Source organism: Musca autumnalis, unplaced genomic scaffold (genome assembly GCF_047663935.1).
Source record: "Musca autumnalis isolate F117 unplaced genomic scaffold, ASM4766393v1 scaffold_4, whole genome shotgun sequence".
NCBI lineage: Eukaryota > Metazoa > Arthropoda > Insecta > Diptera > Muscidae > Musca > Musca autumnalis.
In genome coordinates, this window is record NW_027411977.1 from 141499061 (window position 1) to 141522124 (window position 23064).

The 23064-nt window shown below is 35.5% G+C and overlaps 1 protein-coding gene across 1 annotated transcript; it reads right to left on the reverse strand.

Moving 5' to 3' along the window:
• Window positions 1-8607: 8607 nt before the first annotated feature.
• On the reverse strand, window positions 8608-20466 carry LOC141402444 (very long chain fatty acid elongase AAEL008004-like). Its single transcript, XM_073983748.1, has 5 exons — window positions 20164-20466; window positions 20019-20096; window positions 19786-19948; window positions 9417-9553; window positions 8608-9320 (listed from the first exon to the last, which is right to left on the reverse strand). Exons 1-5 carry the CDS (start codon window positions 20434-20436, stop codon window positions 9108-9110), a joined length of 864 nt encoding a protein of 287 aa, XP_073839849.1. The 5' UTR covers window positions 20437-20466; the 3' UTR covers window positions 8608-9107.
• Between the last annotated feature and the right edge of the window lie 2598 nt (window positions 20467-23064).

Below are 23064 nucleotides of genomic sequence, written 5' to 3' on the forward strand. Positions count from 1 at the left end.
CTTGAATTTTGAATGAGCGGATGTATGCTCCTTTCTTGTGAAAACTTCTGACATTGAAATAGTATATGATCAACATTTTCTTCCAAATTACATTCTTCGCATAATGCTGAAGGGCTGCTTTCATTCTTTCAAGTGTAAATTTACAAAAAGCATGGTTTGTCAGGATTCCGTTGATTTGTTTAATCTCTGTCGGACTGGCTGAGGTATTGTGGAACCATGGGCGTTTCAAGGTATCAGGAAAGATAGCAAAGTAGTGAGACGAACTGAACTCGCCACGGTCTGTATATTCTGCTGACCAAGCGGACCATAATTCTTGTGTAATTTGCATAACTGCGTCAGATATAGTCAAGGGCATTTCGAGTTGAGTGCCGAATTCACTGGCTCTCTTAGCCGCCTGATCAACTGTTTCATTAAGCCTTATTCCCGTATGTCCTGGGATAAAATGAAATTCAATCTCTCCCGTAAATTCGTTAGACAACCGTACTATCTTATCTACCAAATAATTACATTTCTTGTTATTTTTAATAGCCAAAAGCCCGCTCAAACTATCTGTCAAAATTGCTACTTTGCGTAAATCATTATTAATCGCATATTCCAAAGCCTTTACCAAAGCTATTAACTCGGCCGACATTGAACTCATATCTTTATAACAGTAATAGGAAAAAACTGTCCCTTGACTTTCGTGTATGAAAGCCGACCCCGTAAAATCTGAGGACACGGAACCGTCTGTAAAAATAATTTCAAATTGTTTGTTTATAAGTGTGGTTATTTTTTCGTCGAAGAGTTGTTTTATAATTGATATTGGCACATTTGCCTTTTATGAGGTTATACCATTAAAAATTTTTCACAGATTAAAATGTTATGATTATTTGGACTTATTGGTGATGTATGACCAACAGCATCGATCACATTTTTGAATCTAATATATCGCTCATTTACTCAAAGAGTGACACTTCTCAAAAAATCTAGTTTCGAGAAAAACGCGTTTTAAGTTGGAGTTTGAAATTTGACTTCCCAACTTAAAAAGATTATTACACAAAAACTAAAATAACTACATGTACCATATTTTGTAAACAGCTAGACAGATACAAATGCTAAATTTCTGTGCAAAATCAAGCATGATTTGGAGTTTTTTAGTGATTCATAAACTCAAAAAACTTTTGTGTTGAATTATTCGAAACTCGTAGTAAATGAGCTGTAACTCGTTGAGTTTTAGAGATATCAGCACAAAAGTTTGACACAAGATAAAGTAGATGAAGTAGAAATAGAAATTGCTAACTCAGAAAACACATTTTTTTGAGTTATGCCACTCTTTGAGTAAATGAGCGATATGTCTTATACATGCCAGTGTTAATGGGCCAAGTCAGATTTCTAAACATATTCATTATGGGAAGTTTGTAGGCACAAGCCTTGACAATCTCCTTCGCTGCTGATAAGTATAACCTGTGCCTAGGTGGGAGCTCAGAAGCTATGTGATATAGACATTCAACTGGTGTAGATCTTATCGTTCCCAAAGATTTTCTTAAGCAAGAGTTTACATACGTTTTGATCTTGTTGATAGACCCTTTGTCTGCATTAGCCAAAGCAGCCGATGCATACTCGATTTTAGATCTGATGCAAGTCCTGAACAATAACAATGATTTTTCTGGGTTTAACCCGTAACTACAACCTCCCAAAATATTTATAAATTTGTTTCTTTTTTCAACTTCTTTTAAGGTGTTTTGTACATGGTCTTTAGCCGAATTGTTAGATGCGACATAAAACCCTAAATATTTAATGTTACTTACTTGTTGGATTTCTACATTGTCAAACGTCAGATTTATTTGTCTTGGCCTTCTATTAAAATGAACCACTGTGGTCTTATTTAGGTTAAATTTTAATTTCGAATTTCTGCAACGATTTGAGAACTCGGAGACTTTGTCTTCCAATATAGCTTTTGCTGTTATAAAATCAGGATGATATATTACCAGGAAAAAATCGTCAGCAAATTGATATAATAAACAGTTTGCTGAAACTATGTTATGTAAGGGAATCGTATATGTATTAGAAAGGATGGGACTCAGGCCGCTCCCCTGAGCCAAACCACCACTTATGGATACTTTGTGGGTTCCCAGGACGAGATTCCTCCTGTGGAGGAAATCCGTTACCAATGAAACCACGGATCTGTCTACTTCAAGTTCTTCCATTTGATTCCTCAAAAAGGCAACTTGTACACAATCGTACGACTTTTACACACCAACAAATAGACCTAAAACATGATTTCCTCTAGATTAACGCATGTATGTTATTGATTAGATTATTTATACACATAGAGCTTGAGCGACCCGGGCGGAAGGCATATGATCTTTCCGGAAACAGATTTTTACACTCCATATGTTTTTGAATTATATCTTTTAGCATAGCCTCTAAACACTTTAAAGGTACAGACGAAAGTGAGATAGGTCTATAGTTCTCGACTCTTGTCAGATTTTTACCAGGTTTTGATATTGGAGACACTCCTCCCTTTTTCCATATTTCATGTATAATATTAAAGAAGGCTTTCAAGGCTTCTGGAGATACATTTTTGATATACACGATTATCCGTGATGGTCGGGACCGGAGGCATTACGGATAATCGATTTTTCCCGGATAATGGAGGCAATGCTTTTATGCAGTTTTTGAACATATTTTGAAGTAAAAATGGTACAGTATCGTACAATAATATGAAAATCTGCAATTTGTTTAAGTTTGTTACGGCAATCCTCCAAAATTTTAAAAAATAAAAGATCATCAGATTCATCTGAATTGACTTTGTCCCATGGTTTTTGTGATACCATAAACACACAAATTATGTAATAAGGGAGAATTTCCAGTTTTTGTTTGTTTACCTTTTGTTTGCTTAATCAAATTAATATGAAAATGTTCTTTTAATGCCGGATAATGAAGTTTATAACGAAAAATAGAGGAACTGGAACAAAGTCCAACATTTCTTTTCTATTACGGATAATGGAGGTTCCCGGATAATCGATTCACGGATAATCGAGGTTCAACTGTAATTATAAGAAATCATATCCAGTCCGGTGACTGAAGCTGAGCTCCTTGATTGAAGAAATCTTTTGAAACACTCAAATGAAAAAACATTCTTAGTTATTAAACTATTCCCTCCGTTATGTTGTACAGAAGACGGTGATTGCGGAAAAACAGTTATCTGTGTAAGAGGTGAGTTTGTAGACTCTTGAACTTCTTCCACGTCAAAAATTTATATGTTTTGTATCTGATCTTCTACCTCTTACAATATTTGATCTGATATTTGATCATCTGACTCATCCAAGGAAACTTCAGATGGTGTCATTGTGGAGCTATTTGGTTCCGAGAAAGTCGTCCCGTGATCCTGTTCATTAGAATTCGATGAAGAAGCAACGAATTCCAGGTACTCCCTTTTTTGTTCTTCATCCCAGGAGGGGTTCACGCTCTTGGGTTGTTTATATTTTCTTATATTTCTCATTGATTTCCAGAATGTTTTAGGAGAGAAACTAGAGGATAATTCCTCTGGTGTATTGGAAAAGTTTGTATCTTTAAGTTCTTTAATTTTGTCGCTCAGAGTATCTACAGCTTTTTGGTAATCCCGAAGGTCTTCAAGGGTTCTGGATTTAAAATACTTTGCTTTTGTTGTTTGTCTTAATCTGAACAGTTTCTGGACTTCTTCATTCCACCATCTTTTAGGTACATATCTATTTCTGGAGTCAATTGTTATTGTGTTGTTATTAACAATGCTATGGATTTTACTATTGAAATCTTGAATGGATGTGCCCACCTCCATATTTCTTATTTTCTCGAATACAGCTTTTCTTCGAATTATTTTAGATCCCTTTGGTGGTTGTGGGTCTGTTTGTAGATCAATGATTATAGGTAAATGATTACTATTTGTAAGTTTTGTGGAACTAACCTTACACAACGGCAGTATCCTGTATCTGAAAAGTTGGTTGGCCATTATTCACAAAAAAAAAAAATTGCTTTCAGTAGCTGCTTCACCAAGGACTGTGCCATGTGAATCAGTCACCGAATCCCCCCTTGATGTCGACCTAGCATTAAAGTCACCGACTATTAACATTGGCATTGTTACATTTTCAAAAAAACTAAAGAGGTTATTCACTATAGTGTTAAAACGGTCCCTTCGAGTATTAGGTGGAATATATACCACAACAAAAATGTAATTATTCCTTAAGTTAAGTGTTTTTATTCCCACAACTTCCATATCAATATCAATTTTTAATAAAGTAAATTGAATTCCTCTTCTAACATAGATGCCCACTCCTCCATATCCATCCGGGCGATTTTTAAAAGCAAAATTATAGTTACAGACGTTTGACGTCGAATTACCCCGAAGCCATGTTCCGGTTATTAAAGCTACATCAATTGAATTATGTTGTAAATACAACTCTAAAAGATTCTTATTATTTTGATTACAAACGTTTTGGATATTATATTGTAGCAACTTCATTCTTATTTATTATGATTTGTTATTATTAATATAAATATTATTATTATCTGTTATTCCTTTCTTTATATTTTCTAAATCTAACTGATTTCTACCGATATGTATTTCGTCTCTTAATTTGTTAATAAAATTAACTTCTTCTCTATCTACTTTGGTGGCAGTGGCCATAAAACTGTTTATAGTTTGTGTTATGTTATTCATAACTTTTTCAAACTCTGAGATCTTATTTTTCTCAAGATTTTGCAATGCTGTGCCGTTAGGTGATTCATAATAATCCCCTTCTGCCAGCGCTTCACGATGAAGCTGTTGCAATTTCTTCGAATTTTCCTCTTCTCTTATTCTGTTTTTATTATTTTTAGTAATTTTCGCATATGATTGTATGTTATGGATGAATCTAGCAGATTCGTTAGCATTTATAGGCGCTGATTTATTGGTTTTCTCAATGACTTTATTTGTCTTAAGTACAGGGAAACCCTGGTCGATATCTTGGTCTAATAGATAGAATCTGTTACTAAAAATAGCTGGATATTTTTTTTGGTTTCACTAATGGAAAGATTTTCCAAGGTCATAATTCTTTTGATATTAAATGCTTTAGTCCTAGCTGGGTAGTTTCTAGATGTTGGCACGTGGTAACTATGGCAGTTTGAACAAATAATTTTTTCCTCACTGCACTGTACCTCTGCCTCATGTTTGGTGAAACACGTTGAACATGTAGGCGTTTTTTGCTTACAGTGTTTGCAAAGTGATTATATCTATAACATCTGTAGCATTGGGAGAAAGGTATGAAAGGATGCACATTTAGTTTGGCAAAATTATATACAGAGATTTCAGTAGGTATATTCAGTCCTTTAAATAGGATTTTTATACGTTTAGTTTTAATGATATCATCACCTTCTTTTCTCATAACCCTTTCAATTTTTAAAATGTCCACTGGACTAAATATAAATTGTTCAAATTCAAATTCTTCTGTATTTGCATCTACAGGATATACTAGTCCCCACTTTTATAAAAAGTGTGGCAAGATCTTTGGTTCATAGCCGGCCGAGGCTATTCTAGCATCATCAACAAAAACAAGGCCGCCGTAGCATTTTTGAAGACTATTTTTCCTCTTCCAAAACCAATCTTAGTAACGCATATTACATCTTTAATCTCTAGGACAGTGACAAGATTTAACGGTTGTCTAACGTTATTTTTAAGCAAAGTATCTACATACACTATATATGGACCGCCATGCGAGTCGTCATAGTATAATTTATCTTTTTTAACTTCAGATACCGGGGTAGCATCAGTAGTTGCATTTCTATCGGGAAATGCATTACTAGCTATCGATTCATTATCATTGTTATTCATTTCAATATTACTTTCACGATTATTATTAGCTTGCAGCATTTCATTAAATATGCTATTATTTGCACCATTCTCACCTACCATGTCCTTGACTAATCCAGACTCAGCATCCAATTTTAATTCTTTTGACTTGCCCGACGTTCCCTCACGACCCGGACCTCTCTTAACTGACACTTTCACCGCACTAATGTTCTTTCCCCCACCTTTGTCCCTTGTAGGTGGAGGATCTCCTGGATCCCCCGGCATTTTTCACAAAAAATCCACTGTAGACTTCAATCCAAATTAGGAATCTCCAAATTAGCCAGAAAGCTTTTTCTTGTTTTTGAGATGGTGTTTGTAGTAATTATAGATGAAAACCAATTGAACTTTGATGAAAGATGAATTTGAGGTTATTGATGATGGACAATTTTTGATGTTTGTTTATAGATGACAAAAGTGTTGAAGTTTAGATGAAAAATTATGGACCAACTCTAAAAATCCAAAAAACGGCGTTTAAGGCAATTTCCCTTGCCAAAGTAATCTGAAAATCAAATTATGTGACGCTTCTAGACAATTTTTAGACGCTATCGGTTGTTCGCTTTTCTACGTTCTTTCCCTTTCGGAGGTTGACACACGAAATGTTTTCTTATTTTTTGTTTTTCATCTGTTTATCGGGGTTGTCATCAAGTAACACATTTTACGTGCAGATGCCTATGCAAAATTCACAAAATAAGTATCATGGAAACCCTGAAATATAAAAGCTTTTATGAAATAGACGAAAGCTTTTAGATAAAAACGAATGGTTCATAAAATTTTACAAGAACCAAATTTTGAACGTAACAAAAACACGCTGTTATTAGTGCAGATTTATTGATGTGGCGGAATATCTGGAGAGTCTTACAGCGTGTTTTTGTAAAAAGTTTTTGCCCATTCGTTCGTCGATTTCATGAACGAAGACACAATTTGGTTTTCATAGCGATTGACGTTTGTATTCGTGTGACAAACAAATGAAAGCTTTTTATTTTCGTAATTTTTTTGGTTTTCGTAACGAAATCAGACGAACGGATACGTCAAAAATAAAAGAATGGAAAAGACCCATCGTTTTGAATTAAAATTAAATACATAATTTGAGTAATAAAAGGCACAAAACACACGAAAACTGGAGGGGAATGCAATTTTATTTATTTCCATAGAAGCACACGCGTATATGTACATCCGTTTCTTCATATTATCACAATTATTTTTGGACAAATTTGATTAAATTTTTTTCTTATTTTTTGTTTTTCATCTGTTTATGGGGGTTGCCATCAAGTAACACATTTTACGTGCAGATGCCTATGCAAAATTCACAAAATAAGTATCATGGAAACCCTGAAATATAAAAGCTTTTATGAAATAGACGAAAGCTTTCAGATAAAAACGAATGGTTCGTAAAATTTTACAAGAACCAAATTTTTAACGTATACGTTTTAGTACGAACGGTTCGTGTGACAGGCAAGCATTTTTACAAAAACACCCTGTAAGAAACCGACGTTTAACGGCAATAAACCTAATTTAGAACAATTTTTGATGATTTTCCAAATTTAATTTGACGATTTTTGTGAAAAATTCTTGCATATTTTGTGCACATTTTGTGCATATCATTGCATTTAGTATTCTTCGAAACGAATTTTGGTCCAATCAGAATTTTCGTATCTTTATTAATAAAAAATATGCAAAATCCGATGTCTAATAATGAGAGATAACAATAATTTACATATTAAATTTTGTTCTATTAACATTTCTTTGTTACATATCGCTCATTTACTCAAAGAGAGACACATTTCAAAAAATCAAATTTCGAGAAAAACGCGTTTTAAGTTGGCGATTGAAATTTGACTTCCTAACTTAAAAAGATTATTACACAACAAATAAAACAACTACCTGGACTATATTTGCAAACACCTAGCCAGATATCAGTACTATATTTCTGTGCAAGATCAAGCATGATTTGAAGTGTATTAGAGCTTCATAAACGCAAAAAACTTTTTTGTTGAATTATGTCAAACCCGTAGTAAATGTGTTGTAACTAGTTGAATTTTAGAGATATGAGCATGAAAATTTGGCACAAGGTAAAGTGGAAGTCGTAGAAGAAATAGAAATTGCTAACTCAGAGAACGCATTTATTGAGTTATGCCACTCTTTGACTACATGAGCGATATGTATGTATGGATTTATCTATATATGTATGTATTTGTTGTACTACACCTAATATGACTGAAATGGAAATAAAACAAGAAAAAAAGTATCAGTCGGCTTTGCCGACAGAGACAGAGAGTAACCAAACTTCTTCATAAAGGACTCGAAATATTAAATTACGTTAAACTAAGTTTGAAAGAAATTTTTGAAAAAGTTTTAGAGTTATCTTGCACAATAGTCATTTTAGTATGTGCCGGGGGGGTTTTGGGGCTTGGTCCATTATCTCAACAAGTATTGACTTACTCCGGAAATGAAAATGAGGCCGCTAGAACAACCTACTGAAAAAAGAATCAAAAAAATACGAGAGGAGCTCTAAAACTTCACATTTTTTATCGAATTTTGTGTGGGAGGTACCCGAAGGAGTGGACCGATATAGCCCATTTTCCAACCTGATACATGACTGGATAAAATATTGTGATGTGCAAAGTCTGCACCAATCAGAAACTCCTGCGGATTTGCCATTTTGGTTGGTGCCGTCTGGGTTTCTTGGAACTTTTAAGCCAATATCTAAGGAAGTATGGACTTGCACAAGAAAAAAATTGTACCGTCATAAAGGGAGCCGCAAGGACAACTTACTGAAATAAATTTCAAAACGATCCGAGAGGAGCTCTTAAACTTCATTTTAACCGAATTTTGTGTGGGAGGTACCCGAAGGAGTGGACCAATTTACTCCATATTCGAACCCGATCTATATCGAAAAAGAATAAAACAATGTGCAAAGTTTGGACCAAATCGATTGCTCCCTTCGAGAGTTATGGTTCACACCATTTTACAGACAAATTTTGAACTGTTGTGGTGAAGGTACTTAAACTAAGATTAAAATATTACGATACCCAAAATTTGTTTCGAATCAGTTGATCCGTTCGGGAGTTATCGTGCGCACCAGCCAGACAGGCGGACGGACTTGGCTAAATCGACTCCAAATTGTCAAACGTACTTGGGGTCTTAAACCGTTATGTAATTGGATGAGGCACATTTTTGGTCGTATCAAATTCTATATACCCTTTCTAGCCTAAAGGCTGAGGGTATAACTACAATAATTAAAGAATGATGAAAAATAATTAACCTAATCCTGTTTGAGAGCAGCTGCTTGTTTGGCACCATTATTAGCGATGGTTTTCCTATTCTCCCGTTTATAGCTTTTAACGTAGAATGCGGAAAACAGGTAAATGAAAAGACTGGCATCCAGTGAAAAAACAATTCCAATAATTTTGTTATAGGCACAATTTGGTTGGAATTGAATTTGAATTGTGTGAATAAAGATGATGACAAATTGGACCTGTAAAAAGATCAAAAAATTTTTAATTAGGAATGTTGGTTTATGCAGACCAATGATCGCTGATCACAAGTGCTGGTCTGGCGCAGTTTTACTTACGATTTGCAAAATTGTGATATATCTCTTCCACCACAAATATTTTTGGATTTTTGGTCCCATGGCAGCCAACATATAGTAGGCGTACATAATGATGTGGATGAAGGAATTAACGAAGCAAATAATTGTTCCTTGACCGCCTGAAAGGTAGAGAATTGAAAATAAGTGAACTTTCAAGCAATAAATCTGATCAATCCAAGTGCTAAGAGTCATAAATGTGGCACCGAACCAATACCACAGAATGTATACCGCCCAGTCAGAATGAAAAAAATTCTCCAAATTGTATTGAAATTGTGTCGATATAGGGTATCAAATAGTCGGCCCGCCCGACTTTGATATTGTTTTCAATCTGTTTGTTAGCCATGATGACTATAAATGTAGAAAACCTCATTATAATACCAGCCGTTTTACTTGACGAATATCTAATGGAATTGTGGAACTCGAACGAATCAAAAATTTCCACGTACCAACCAATATAATAGATATCTAGAATTGTTTTTCTTTTGTCTTCTATTAGCATCAGCAATTTGATTTGATAATCATAGAGTCCCTGGCATAATTATTTTGACAAGTTTGAAAAATGATGTGTTTGGTTTTTTTACCGGATTAGTCTTCTACAAAAATATAAAAAATATTCTGCAAAATCCTTTACTAGAGTACTTAAAATTAGTAATACATTTTAGCTATTTAAACGTACTCTTTTTAGACCTCAACAATTATAATGCCTTACTTATACTTTTGATTATTATCAGTTACGGTACAACCCAGCTAGCATTTGGAAGATTGCTTTTTCAAAAATCACATTGCGGAGTCTTTTTAGAGTTTTTTGGTGATCAAAAATTGATCAAGTCGCTTGTATGATCAGAAAGGCACTCGAAAGTGACTCCCTGTAATGATTAAAAAGTGTTCAATTTAAAATGCAACAACAAATATGTAGCAATCACAAATAAATCATTGAGGCGTTTAAAATGTGACTACTTTTTCCTTATTTATTGTCATATTTTGATCCTCTGAAGATTGAAAAATACTTAATCAAAAAAGGGTCATGCAGGTGTTTGAAAAGTGGCCTTGGAGGCCAGCATTGTTCGTGTTATTCGTGACATACGGCCAGCAGTGCTCGAAAAAGTGGCCAAAAATTGGACGTCCAGAATGCACTTCGCCAAGAACAGCCGCGGTGCCCATATGCCCGAAATCATTTTCAAATGTTAATGTAACGTATTGATCTTTCGAATAAAAAAAAAATTTGATTACAATTTAATTTTTATCGGGCTTGAAAAAACACACTTTACATATGTTTATGTCCACAATATGCTCTACCACAATGATTGTGGGGGGTAAATTATTTTTATTGAAAATCTTATTGACATTTTTGTAGATATGCCTTATAAACCGAGTGAAATAGACTTCAAATTAATTTTTTTCTCATGCCTAGATTTTCTGGTCTTAATAGAGAGCTCGTTTTGTCATCGAAATTGCTCAAAAGATAAGGATAAGGTTAGATTTGAGAGAGCAACGTCTGTAATTTCACATTTTCTGCCTACATCGTGCATATCTACAGCGTTTTCAACATTTTTATAATCAGAAATGAAGTTGGAATTTCTTTGGTCCATTAATTATACCCTACACCACTATGTGGTAAGGGGTATTATGTGTTAGTGCATTTGTATGTAACACACAAAAGGAAGCGAGATAGACCCATAGTTCCTTCTAGGGATATACATAGAATCACTTTCTGAGTCGATTTATGCATGTCCGTCCGTCCGTCCGTCCGTCCGTTCGCAACATACAGGTCGCATTTGTTGACCGATTTCGCTGAAAATTGGGGAATACCATTTTTTTAGCCGTCGGAAGATCAAGTTCGAAGATGGGATATATCGGTCCACGTTTTGGTATAGCCCCCATATAACGGTACCCCCCGATTTGCGGTATTTTAACGTTTTTAGCTATATTTTCAGACCGATATAGCTATAACTTGACATTTAGGGTTCTTAAGTATCAATAATCTTATGTAACAAAAGTTGTGGACATAGGTCCACGTTTTGGTATAGCCCCCATATAACGGTACCCCCCAATTTACGGTATTTTGACGTTTTTAGCTACATTTTCAGACCGATGTAGCTATAATTTAACATTTAGGGTTCTTAAGTGTCAATAAACTTATATAACAAAAGTTGTGGACATAGGTCCACGTTTTGGTATAGCCCCCATATAACGGTACCCCCCGATTTGCGGTATTTTGACGTTTTTAGCTACATTTGCAGACCGATGTAGCTATAATTTGACAGTTAGAGTTCTTAAATGTCAATAAACTTATAAAACAAAACTTGTGGACTTAGGTCCACGTTTTGGTAAAGCCCCCATATAACGGTACCCCCCGATTTACGGTAGTTTGTCGGTTTTAGCTACATTTTCAGACCGATTTGGCTATAATTTGACACTTAGGGTTCTTATATGTCAATAAACTTATATAACAAAAGTTGTGGACATAGGTCCACGTTTTGGTATAGCCCCCATATAACGGTACCCCCCGATTTACGGTATTTTGACGTTTTTAGCTACATTTTCAAACCGATGTAGCTATAATTTGACATTTAGGGTTCTTAAGTGCAAGTAAACTTATACAAAAGTTGTGGACCTAGGTCCACGTTTTGGTATAGCCCCCATATAACGGTACACCCGATTTACGCCATTTCGACGTTTTTATCTACATTTTCAGACCGATTTAGCTATCAATTGACATTTAGGGTTCTTAAATGCCAATAAACTTATATAACTAGTGGACATAGGTCCATGTTTTGGAATAGCCCCCATATAACGTTACCGCCCGATTTCAGGTATTTTGAGAATTTTACCAATAAGTTTTAACCGAATTATCTGTAATTTGAACATTTTACATTTGAAGTTCTTAGTGGTCACAACACCTCTCCATCAAAAATTGTCAACATAGGTCCATGTTCGGATATAGCTCCCATGTAACGGTACCTCCAAATTTTCAGTAATTTGGCAATTTTAGCTACAATTTTTAACATAACTAACTGTAATTTGACATTTGAAGGTTGTAGTGGTCACCACACATCTGCATCAACAATTTTCAACATAGCCCCAATATAACGATACTTCCCGATTTTAGATACTTTGAGGAGTTTACTTAAAATGTTAACCGAACGTAGGTCCATGTTTTTGTATAGCCCCAAAATAAACCGCCCGATTTTATGTACCTTAGCTTTATTTTTTGGACGAACTTTCTGTAATTTGAAATTTAAAGGTCAACAAAAATTGTTCATTTAAGTTCATATTTTCGTATAGCCAAGATACCTCCGAACTAGCTGTTAATAACATTTGAAGTTCCCACGTTATGTACCGATTTTTGATATTTTGAGGATTCTAGCTAAATTTGTTAACCGAATTAGGAGTTATTTGACATTAAAGGCTCCCATCAAAAACGGTCAACATAGGCCCATGTTTTATTATAACCCCTATATAACAGTACCTCCCAATTTCTAGCCCACCAAAAATTGTCAACAGTTAGATATAGGCACCATAAAAAAGGGCCTCCCGAATGAAGCATTTTATGTACATTTTCTGACATTTTAACGTACTCACTTAAAGTTGGGGACAGGAATGAATATTTTATGGTGGAGGGTATGAAAAGTTCGGCCCGGCCGAACTTAACGCTTTCTTACTCGTTTTTATTTAGCTGAGAGGTCAAAGAAATAACAAAAGCTGTTAATATCCCATTTTTATGGATACTGAACATAGTTATATATTTTATAAAAATAATTATGCCTATGACTATACAGTCATGAGGCGCTGAGAGCCTCATAATTTTACACACATTGATATACGAACTTCCCACCATACCAGTTGCTGATATTTTTCGATTGTTTACAACAAGTTTCGAAAACGATATCATTCTCGAACATTTGGTGAATGAATGTTTTTTCTTCAAAAGAAAAATAGTTTTGAGAAACATTTTTTACTTCAGAAATTTTGTTTGTTCGCATTTTTCAAATAATTTCGATATACATAAATGCTACGTATAATATAAACAATTGCTCTGTTCCAGAACCTGCAAGAAGCTACTAATTTTTACTACGATAACATTTTTTCCTTTATGTTATCGAAAAAAATAGTAAAAATTAGTAGATTCTTGCAGTACTAGAACGGACCAAATAATTGTTGATAAAGGCAACATATGGGTAGGTTACGAAATACAAGACAACAATAGGTGTATACGATAACTTTCCCAGCAATAATTACTCAGTCAGTTCCAGCAACCTCTCTCAGTTAATTTTACTCTCTCAAGCAAGAAAAATTGCAGAAAGTTATCGAACAGCATTTGGCAAAAACTTGCAAAAAAGTCAGCTGTTTTCGAAAATGTATGAAATTTGTTTTTGTTTCTTTTGATATTTTAAACCAAACGGAACAAAAACATAAATATTAAAATTGCAGTTTACTTATTAAATGGTTTAATCCTATCCACAACGCTTTAGAATCTAAAAAAATGTGCAATTGTGAAATTTTGTTGGTCACAATTGTTAACAGTTCGAGTTGTTTACATTGAACAGATGATTAAAAGTCAGCTGACCAGACTTGCAAATTTTTGCGGGACAAATTTTCCCAGCCAAAATTTGCAAGTTCTCAGTCACAAAACTCTCCAAAAATCTCTCCAAACTCGCTCTCTTTTGCTGGATAATTTTGTTATCGACCAGCATTCAGTAAAAATTTGTACGAATTTGTACAAATTTTTGGGTTATCGTACAGACCTAACGTTTATCCACAGTATCGCAAACATAACAAAGTAATAAAGACGAAAAAGGTACATAACAGAAACACCAAAAAATGTTTTTCGCCAATATCATAAAAACTATCGTCAATTCATTCGCTAATAATATTATTACGTTCTCGAACAAAATATCTGCAAAACTATCGAGAAACATTCGAAAACGATATCGTGCAATGGTTATGGTGGGTTTTAATAAATTTTTTGAAACAATAATATAGCATACCATTAAATATGCATAAAGTTAAAGTTCAAAATCTGTATTAATTTGGGTTCATTGTACAATTTGACCGCAATTGTATTTTCCTTTTGTGGTTTGCAGTTTTTTTTTTCGAAACCAGTATTTTATAAAAATACATCTTCGGCTAATTTCTTTATTTCTTTATTTCATAATAGTCAAGAGAACGTAGTTCCTAACAGACTAACTAAATTAATTTGATTTTAGTGTATTCTGGGTGATTTCAAATGAATCGCCAATTGTCATTCAGGATTATTTTAATTATTTTCGTATTAAATTATAATAAACTGGGGGACCCCGCGAACTTCGTCTCGCAGTCTGTTAGATACTGAAGTCGATGGCTTTGGTTCAAACCTATTATTTGTTCTATTATTGCTATCTCGTTGTTGAGTTCATTTGCAAATGTTTCTTTGTTTTGAACTACATATTTAGGACGATCTTTGATGCAGATGCACATTAGTGTTTGGTTTATTAGAACTCATTTAAATTTGCGTTTTAATCAATTAACCTATTTCGAACAGAGGGATCCGATTACTCCGATACTTGATAAAAGTAACCATCTAGTAATAACTTGCCCAAACTTAGTTTAAGTTTGAAGTTGACCTATATCGGTCCAGTCCTTCCCCCACAAAAGTTCAAAACTTTTCTGTAAAATGGTGTGAACAAAGGGCGCAATCGATTTGGTCCAAACTTTGCAAATCGTATTTCTCCTTCCGGATATAGATCGGGTTTGAATATGGACCATATCAGTCTACTACTTCGTGTACCTACCACACAATAGTGAAGTTTAGGGGCTTATCTCGGGTGGTTTTGAAATTTTTTTCAGCAGATTGTCCTTGCCACCCCCTTTTCCAAGCTAAAATTTTTTCGTGGGCAAGTACATACTTCTTGAGATAATGGCCTAAAAAAACCAAGAAACCCTGACGGCGCACAGTGTTGCCGCGTGGACAAAAATCAAAAAATGTAATGTTAACTTTTACATATGTTTATGTTTTTTTTCTTACAGTAAACACATCCGATACAACGAATCTGAAAGAATTTTGTCGATATGTGCATCCATAATGAAGTTATAGCTCTTTAAATATGAAAAATATTTCCCAGATAATGTAAAGCGATAGTCATATGAAAATAAGACGACCACTAAAATAATTATTTCTGAAAATTCTCTTAATAATATTAAAAGTTTTGGATATATATAGTCCCCATATATATCTTTCCCGATTTTCATATAATTCGCTCAATTTTTGATGAATATCCATTAAATCTGCACCGATTTTTTTGAAAAGCGGTAGAGCTACTCAGGGGCTTAAGAAAATATTATATATATGGGGGCTATATCCAAATCTGAACCGATATGGACCAAAGTTGAAAATTTTCATTCCTATGCCCTTATAAGTACTTGTGAAAAAATTCATCAACCTAGGTCAACTCCTTCTATTTTTGTCCACTTTTGTATGGAAGCGTCAACACTGTGCGGCGCCATCTAAAATGCCAAATCCTGAAGATAACTATCGCAGACAGTTTCTGATTAGTCCAAACTTAGCCCATTCAGTCCAGTCGGTGCAGTCCTTCGGGTACCTCCCACACAACATTTGGGAAAAGTGGACTTTGAGGACTCGTCTCGGATCTATTTGATTTTTTTCTTGCAGAAGGTTCTTTTCACGATTCCTATTACAACGGTACAATTTTTTTCGGAGTAAGTCCATACTTCCTGAGATAATGACCAAAAAACTCATAACACCCTGCCGGCACATACTTAAACTCCTAGTATGAAGGATAACTCTCAAATTTTTCAACAGTTTTTTCCAAACTTGCTTTAAACTTGTGTTTGCTTCTTTTTTGTTTTTGGTCAAAGGCGGAGGGTACAGCTAACTGATACTTTCTTACTTGTTTCTTGCCAATTTTGAATATCATACTTTTTCGATATAGATACATATGTATGTATTTGACCATTTGCAATTGCATTCCAACTCTGCGGGAACTAAACTGGTTGAATTATGAATTTCTCCTTTTCAGTGGGGATAACATTTTTTAGTAACATGACAGGACCTAGGCAGTATCAATGTGTATCTATGTACTGCTCAAATTTTAGACGACATAAATCCGAAGTTGATCTTTCGAAGATGTTTTTACTTACGGTTTAAAGTATACATATGTATGTATATGCCACAACCTTATTTCCAATGAAACAATCTCCGAGCTCTAGATTTTTCAATTAACCCACAAATTTTGTGGATTTTGTACTTTTTTTCCTCAAAACTGTGGAAACCATTTCCTTCGTTATCATCTTCATCTTTCAATCGGAATCTGACCGAAACCACTACTAATCTTTACAAACTCTCCCCTTTTTAACAATGTTTTCGTTGTTGTACTTGGGCTATGTTTGAAAAATATTACGCTGTGCAAATTTTGGACCAAATTGGTTACTTCGTTCGAGAATTGTCGTGCTCATCAGATATTTGAGTTAGTTAGTTGGGCCGTAGGATTATAACTTTCAAGCCTTGATCTCAGGTTTAATGGATATTTCCAAGAAAAATGTGTTGTTGTAATCAAGACCACACGAAAGCATTAAACGTTTGTGGGAAATATACCAGAAAAACTTCACCGAAGTAGTCCAACTTCGAACTTTGTGCAAGTTTGGAATAAATGTTGCCATGGGCAAAGTTTGAAATAAACCGCATACTGCCTACGTGTTTTACATTTATCACCAATAATGTTGATAAGTGATGTTGTTGTTGTAACAGTATATGATATGCTTGATAGTTCATTTTTCTTCTTGATCTGACTCTGAGTCTATATCCAGTTCTAGCCACGTTGGCTGCTCCGATCGGTTGTAACAGCAACGAAAGCATACCATTGTGTTGCTCTATTGGGAGAATATTTGTCTCCTCATATAGATGGTCCACTGAAGACATGAGGAGACACCCTGTTGCAGTTCTCAAGGTGACATTCTGACAGGTTTGAACATTTTTCTATTGCCTTGCACCACAGTCAAACCTATCGGGTTATATTGGTCAACAAGGTTTTTTTATCTGCACGCCAAGTGCTGCTTGCTAAGGATTGAGGACCTTGTTGCTAGATCTCAGCTTGTCGCAGATAGCTGTGGCATACGTGGACGACGTCAACATGCTGTCGAATGTGACCCCTAGAATCTTGGGGTAGTTAGTGGTCGGATTTCTGTTACCATCGACCATGACATTCAGTGCTTTATCTCTGCAGTCCATGTGGTGAACAGAGTTGACGTAGATTTAGTGGTAAGATCAGTCAAATAGGAGTTGAAACTTTCACAAATGAAAAAGTACTGACGCCTAGATCGCACAATCATCCGCATACGTTAAATCTCAATGCCATCTGTAGGGTTTGGAATACTGGAGAGGTTAAACAGTTCCGGAGATATAACCCACCACGAACGACTGGCTTCAAACACGAACGACTACGTTTTAAACTTGGCCGACGGGTAGTTTACTCAGTGTCCCCAAACAAATCAAACTCTTGTAATAAGTGCGAGCGGCACCATCACTGTCCTATCGCACGGCTTGCTCTGGTCGAGTTCTCGACTAATACGTATGCGTGGAACGGAAGCTAGGTAACTTTTTCTGACGCTGGGGAGTAGTAAAACCTCAAGCCTTTGATACCAAGGTCGACAAAAGCGAAATCGATCTGTACGGTTCACCTTTGCTGTCACCCTTTCCAGGCATCACTAGCGGAATCACCCTCTCAATTTTCCAGACTTCGGGAACGATGTAGGTGGCTAGCGAAAGGATGAGAACTCCCGGCTCATACTGCTCTTTCAGCATTACCATGGAGATTCCATTAGGGCCCAACGCTTTGGATGATTTTGCGTTCCTGATTATATTCGCATTGTATCTCAGCAGGAAGAGATCTAGTGCGACGGAGTATTCTTCTCTTTGCCCTGTCACTCGGGGTGCTGTCAATTAAAATATGGTGCGCGCATATTCGCAGTCAGCGTAACATCTCCAAACGAGACTGAGGTCTTATCTTCCTTCTTTCCAGGGTTCGAGAATGACTTAACCGTTGGCCACAATTCACTTATTCCGGCTGCAATTTTGCTACTTTTCTGAAGATTTAGCCACTTGTTACGTTTATATTCACCGACTAACCTGTTTGCTTCCAATGTGAGCTCCCTGATTCTAGGGTCACTGGGGTTGGCTCGCTCATTTGCTAACCCTCTCGCCTCAGCTGGGTAATTTGGTCTCACTTGTGGTAGTCGACGAACATGTACATATATGGCGAGCGCTGCAGCAGTGATAATGTATCGGAACGTCCCTCGTCCCTCCTCTCGAAAAAATAATATCTTTGTAACACAAGGCCTTTCTATGGCAAAAATTCCATGACGCTGATCCAACAGCCTGTAAACTTCGTGCTTGACGCTGATCCAACAGCCTGTAAACTTCGTGCTTGATACACGTTTGGGTAGAATATAAAGCCAAACAAATCGTTTACTCCATTCAAGAATTATCGTGCGCAGTCGTCAGGCATAGTGGTTTATAACCCGAGCGTATAAAAATGTCCAAGCCAATGTATGGATCCGAACCACGGGTAGATGGTGTAGTGTGTTTGGGTGAAAATCCTCGAAAGATCAATTTTCGTTGATGGTAAATAGGTACCTATCTCTAAAGCCACACGTTGAAACTTTCATATACACCTCATCAATTCACAACGAATACGTTGGTCAGGTAATATTATGGAAAACAAGTAAAAAAGTATCAGTGGGTTTCGCCGACAGAGATATACCTTCAGCCTATGTGAATTGAAACTTTCATCTACGGACAGACTGAATGTATTTAGGGTATTTTTAGAATTTGGTGGCCCTTTTTGGACATTTGAACTTGCCAACAAAAATGTGGAAATGTGGACCGGTAACACCCATCTTCGAACTGAAACTACGTTTGGACAAAATATGACGAAGGCCAAATTTTGGACCGAATTGGCTGATCCGTTCGAATTGGCTGATCCTGCGCTCCAGTCAGACAGACCGACAGACGGACGGACATGGCTAAATCAACTCCAAATTGTCTGAAACGGATTTCGTGCAAACATACTTGGGGTCTGAAACTATTATTTCGATGAGGCCCATTTTGCCCGTATGTATATATCCTCGTTATGATATAAAAATTGTGAATCTAGTGCAAAAGGGCATTTGAATACTATTCTAAAGAGGATTCATCCAGAAATACAAAGCCAAAAACTTCTTGAGAACACAACTCGAAAGGTGATATATGGTATTGCTGATTGCAGATGCGGCGTGCAAGATCGGCTCGTTGAAAAAAAAAAAGTTCTACTTCGTCCCACCTAAATAAAGTAGTTATGTAATATCTTTTTGTACATACCTGCAAAGTATTGAACACAAATAAGTGTGCCTAGAGGCATCGAGGTATGATGATACAGATGGAGCAAACTAATTTGACGTTCTTTTTTGCGTAAAACAAAGAACACTGTGTCCAATAATTCCGTAAGTTTGGCAATGTAATACAAATACACAGCTCTGGCCATCTGTAATTTAGCAATGCATTGCAACAGTGTTATAGACAACTAAAGTCCTTATCATTTTGCCTCAACTTACCCTCATTGATTTGGGATCAGTTCCATAACTAACAGCTTCACATTTGTAATTGTAATGACCCCAGCCGGATACATAAAACTATGTGAAAATTGAATGCTTGTCATTATTATCCCAATGAAAAATAACTTAATACCCCGTAACTTACCTCATAAACAAGCACCGCACTAAATACAACCTGCAACGCATTATAAACTATCAGGGTATTCTTTAATTCGAATGCTTTACGATTCCGCATTATCCGTGGACCGGCATAAATACAGAAAAACAAATACACTCCCAATATCGTAAAGAGTGGAGTAAACGATTCGGCCAAAAACCAATCTCTTGTCCTGGCATCTCTTTCGGTTGTCAACAGGTCGGCCAATTCCTGTGAATAGGTTCGTGTAGAATTTTCAGACATCACCGTTGTCGCTGACATCTTCGTTGGTCTGTGGTTGAAAGTGAAATGAATCAATACGGTTGTAGGTTCTTACATAAAAAGGTCTTTCGAATAAAAAACAAAAACAGTACGAAATTGCAAAAATCGAAAATTGCTTCATGTTTTTTTATTTATTTCTCAATCCAGTTATTATTTTATAAATAACTAGCAAAATGCCCGCTACTTCGTAAGCGGAAAAGGAATAATATACAAATAAACAATATTTAATATGGAGAACACTGAAAATTTTGATGTACTAATACCTATTACACGTTTTGTTCGAATTTCAAAAAAAAAAAAAAACCTGTACACTTCAACAGCGGCCTACATTTTAAATTCCAGTCCATGTTTTATTAGAACGGTATGAGTATTTTGAAAATGTTATCCTCATTTCCAACCGAATTTTGGAATTTTAGATATCAAAATGTAGAAAACCATTACTCAGAAGATGCTACCCTATATAACAGTTAATTTTTGAGACATTTTATTTTAAAATTACTTCCTTTTATCCAAAACTATATCCCAACAGCGATTTAGTATTTTTCGTATACATTAGTACGAATTTTCAAAACTTCCTCTCTGTCTCCACTCTAAACGTCAACTGCTATACTAATACCGAATTTCACAATTTCAGCTCTACCCCTTTAAACAATAACAATTTGGACCAAATTCTATGCCATTTAGAGGTAGTTTTCACTATCTATCAATGTCATATGACACGAAATAAAAACATTCCATATCTACCCACGCAGGAAATGTGGAGACGTAATTTTATTACATTTTTGTTGGCGTGGACGCAAAAAGTAAATGGCGTAAGGAAAATCCCCAATATTACACATATATTGATGGAAAATTTCATGTCAAATGACATTTACATATAGTGGAAACTATCCTTAGTAATTTTCGTACACTTATTGTACATATATCCACAAGCACATCCATATCTCAACCCTACACACCAACAGCGGCTATAATACCAAATATCCGAATTCCACCTCTATTAGTAATACCATTAATACTTTTCGTATGAAAGTACGAATTTCAATAACTATATCCAACAGTAATTGCGAATTTCAGGATTCCACCTCTCTCCGTCCACCCAAATCTAAATTGTACCAAATTTAGATTTAGTACCATTTATTACTCTTAGTACCCATAAGTACGAATTTCCAAAACTTCCTCAATCCCACACTCCAACAGTAACCTTAACTCGAAATTTCAGGATTCCAGCTCTATTCGTTCACCCAAATATAAATTGTACCAAATTTAGTACCATTTAGTACTTTCCGTACCCATAAGTACGAATTTCCAAAACTACCTCAATGCTACACTCCATAACTAACCTTAATTATAAATTTCAGGTTTCAGCTCTATCTGTTCACCCAAATCCAAAATGTACCAAACTTAGTACCATTTATGTAGTACTTTCCGTACCCATAAGTATGAATTTCCGAAACTACCTTCTATCCGTTCACCTAAATTTAAATTGTACCATATTTAGTACTTTCCGCATCCATAAGTACGAATTTCCAAGACTAAGTCAATCCTATAGTCCAACAGTAATCTTAATTCAAAATTTCAGGATTCCAGCTCTATTCGTTCCCCAAAATCCAAATTGTACCAAATTTAGTACTTATCGTACCCATAAGTACGAATTTCCAAAACTTCCTCAATCCTACACTCCAACAGTAACCTTAACTCGAAATTTCAGGATTCCAGCAGTATCCGTTCACCCAAATATAAATTGTACCAAATTTAGTACCATTTACTACTTTCCGTACCCATAAGTACGAATTTCCAAAACCACCTCAATCCTACACTCCATAAGTAATCTTAATTATAATTTTCAGGATTCCAGCTCTATCTGTTCACCCAAATCCAAAATGTACCAAACTTAGTACCATTTAGTACTTTCCGTACCCATAAGAACGAATTTCCGAACCTACCTCAATCCTACACTCCAAAAGTAATTAAATTCCAAATTTCAGGATTCCAGCTCTATCCGTTCACCCAAATCCAAATTGTACAAAATTTAGTACCATTTGGTACTTTCCGTACCCATAAGTACGAATTTCCAAGACTAAGTCAATCCTACACTCCAAATTTAATTAAATTCCAAATTTCAGGATTCCAGCTCTATCCGTTCACCCAAATCCAATTTGTACCAAATTAAGTACCGTTTACTACTTTTCGTACCCATAAGTAAGAATTTCCAAAGCTACCTCAATCCTTCCCTCCGTCAGTAATCTTAATTCCAAATTTCAGGTTTCCATGTCTATCTAAATCCAAATTGTACCAAATTTGGTACCATTTAGTACTTTACGTACACATAAGTACGAATTTCCAAAACTACCCCCATATCTCAATCGTACACTTCAATGGTAATCTAAATTCCAAATTTCAGGTTTTCAGCTCTATCCGTTCGCCCAAATCCTAATTGTACCAAATTTAGTACCATTTAGTACTACTCGTACACATAAGTACGAACTTCCAAAATCATTTCCTTATATCAACACCACTTCCCAACCTTGATTCCCATACCAAATATGAAGATTGTAGCTATATCCGCTCAAAATATACAATTGGTACCAAATTTAGTAACTTTTCGTACACTTATAGGTCGAATTT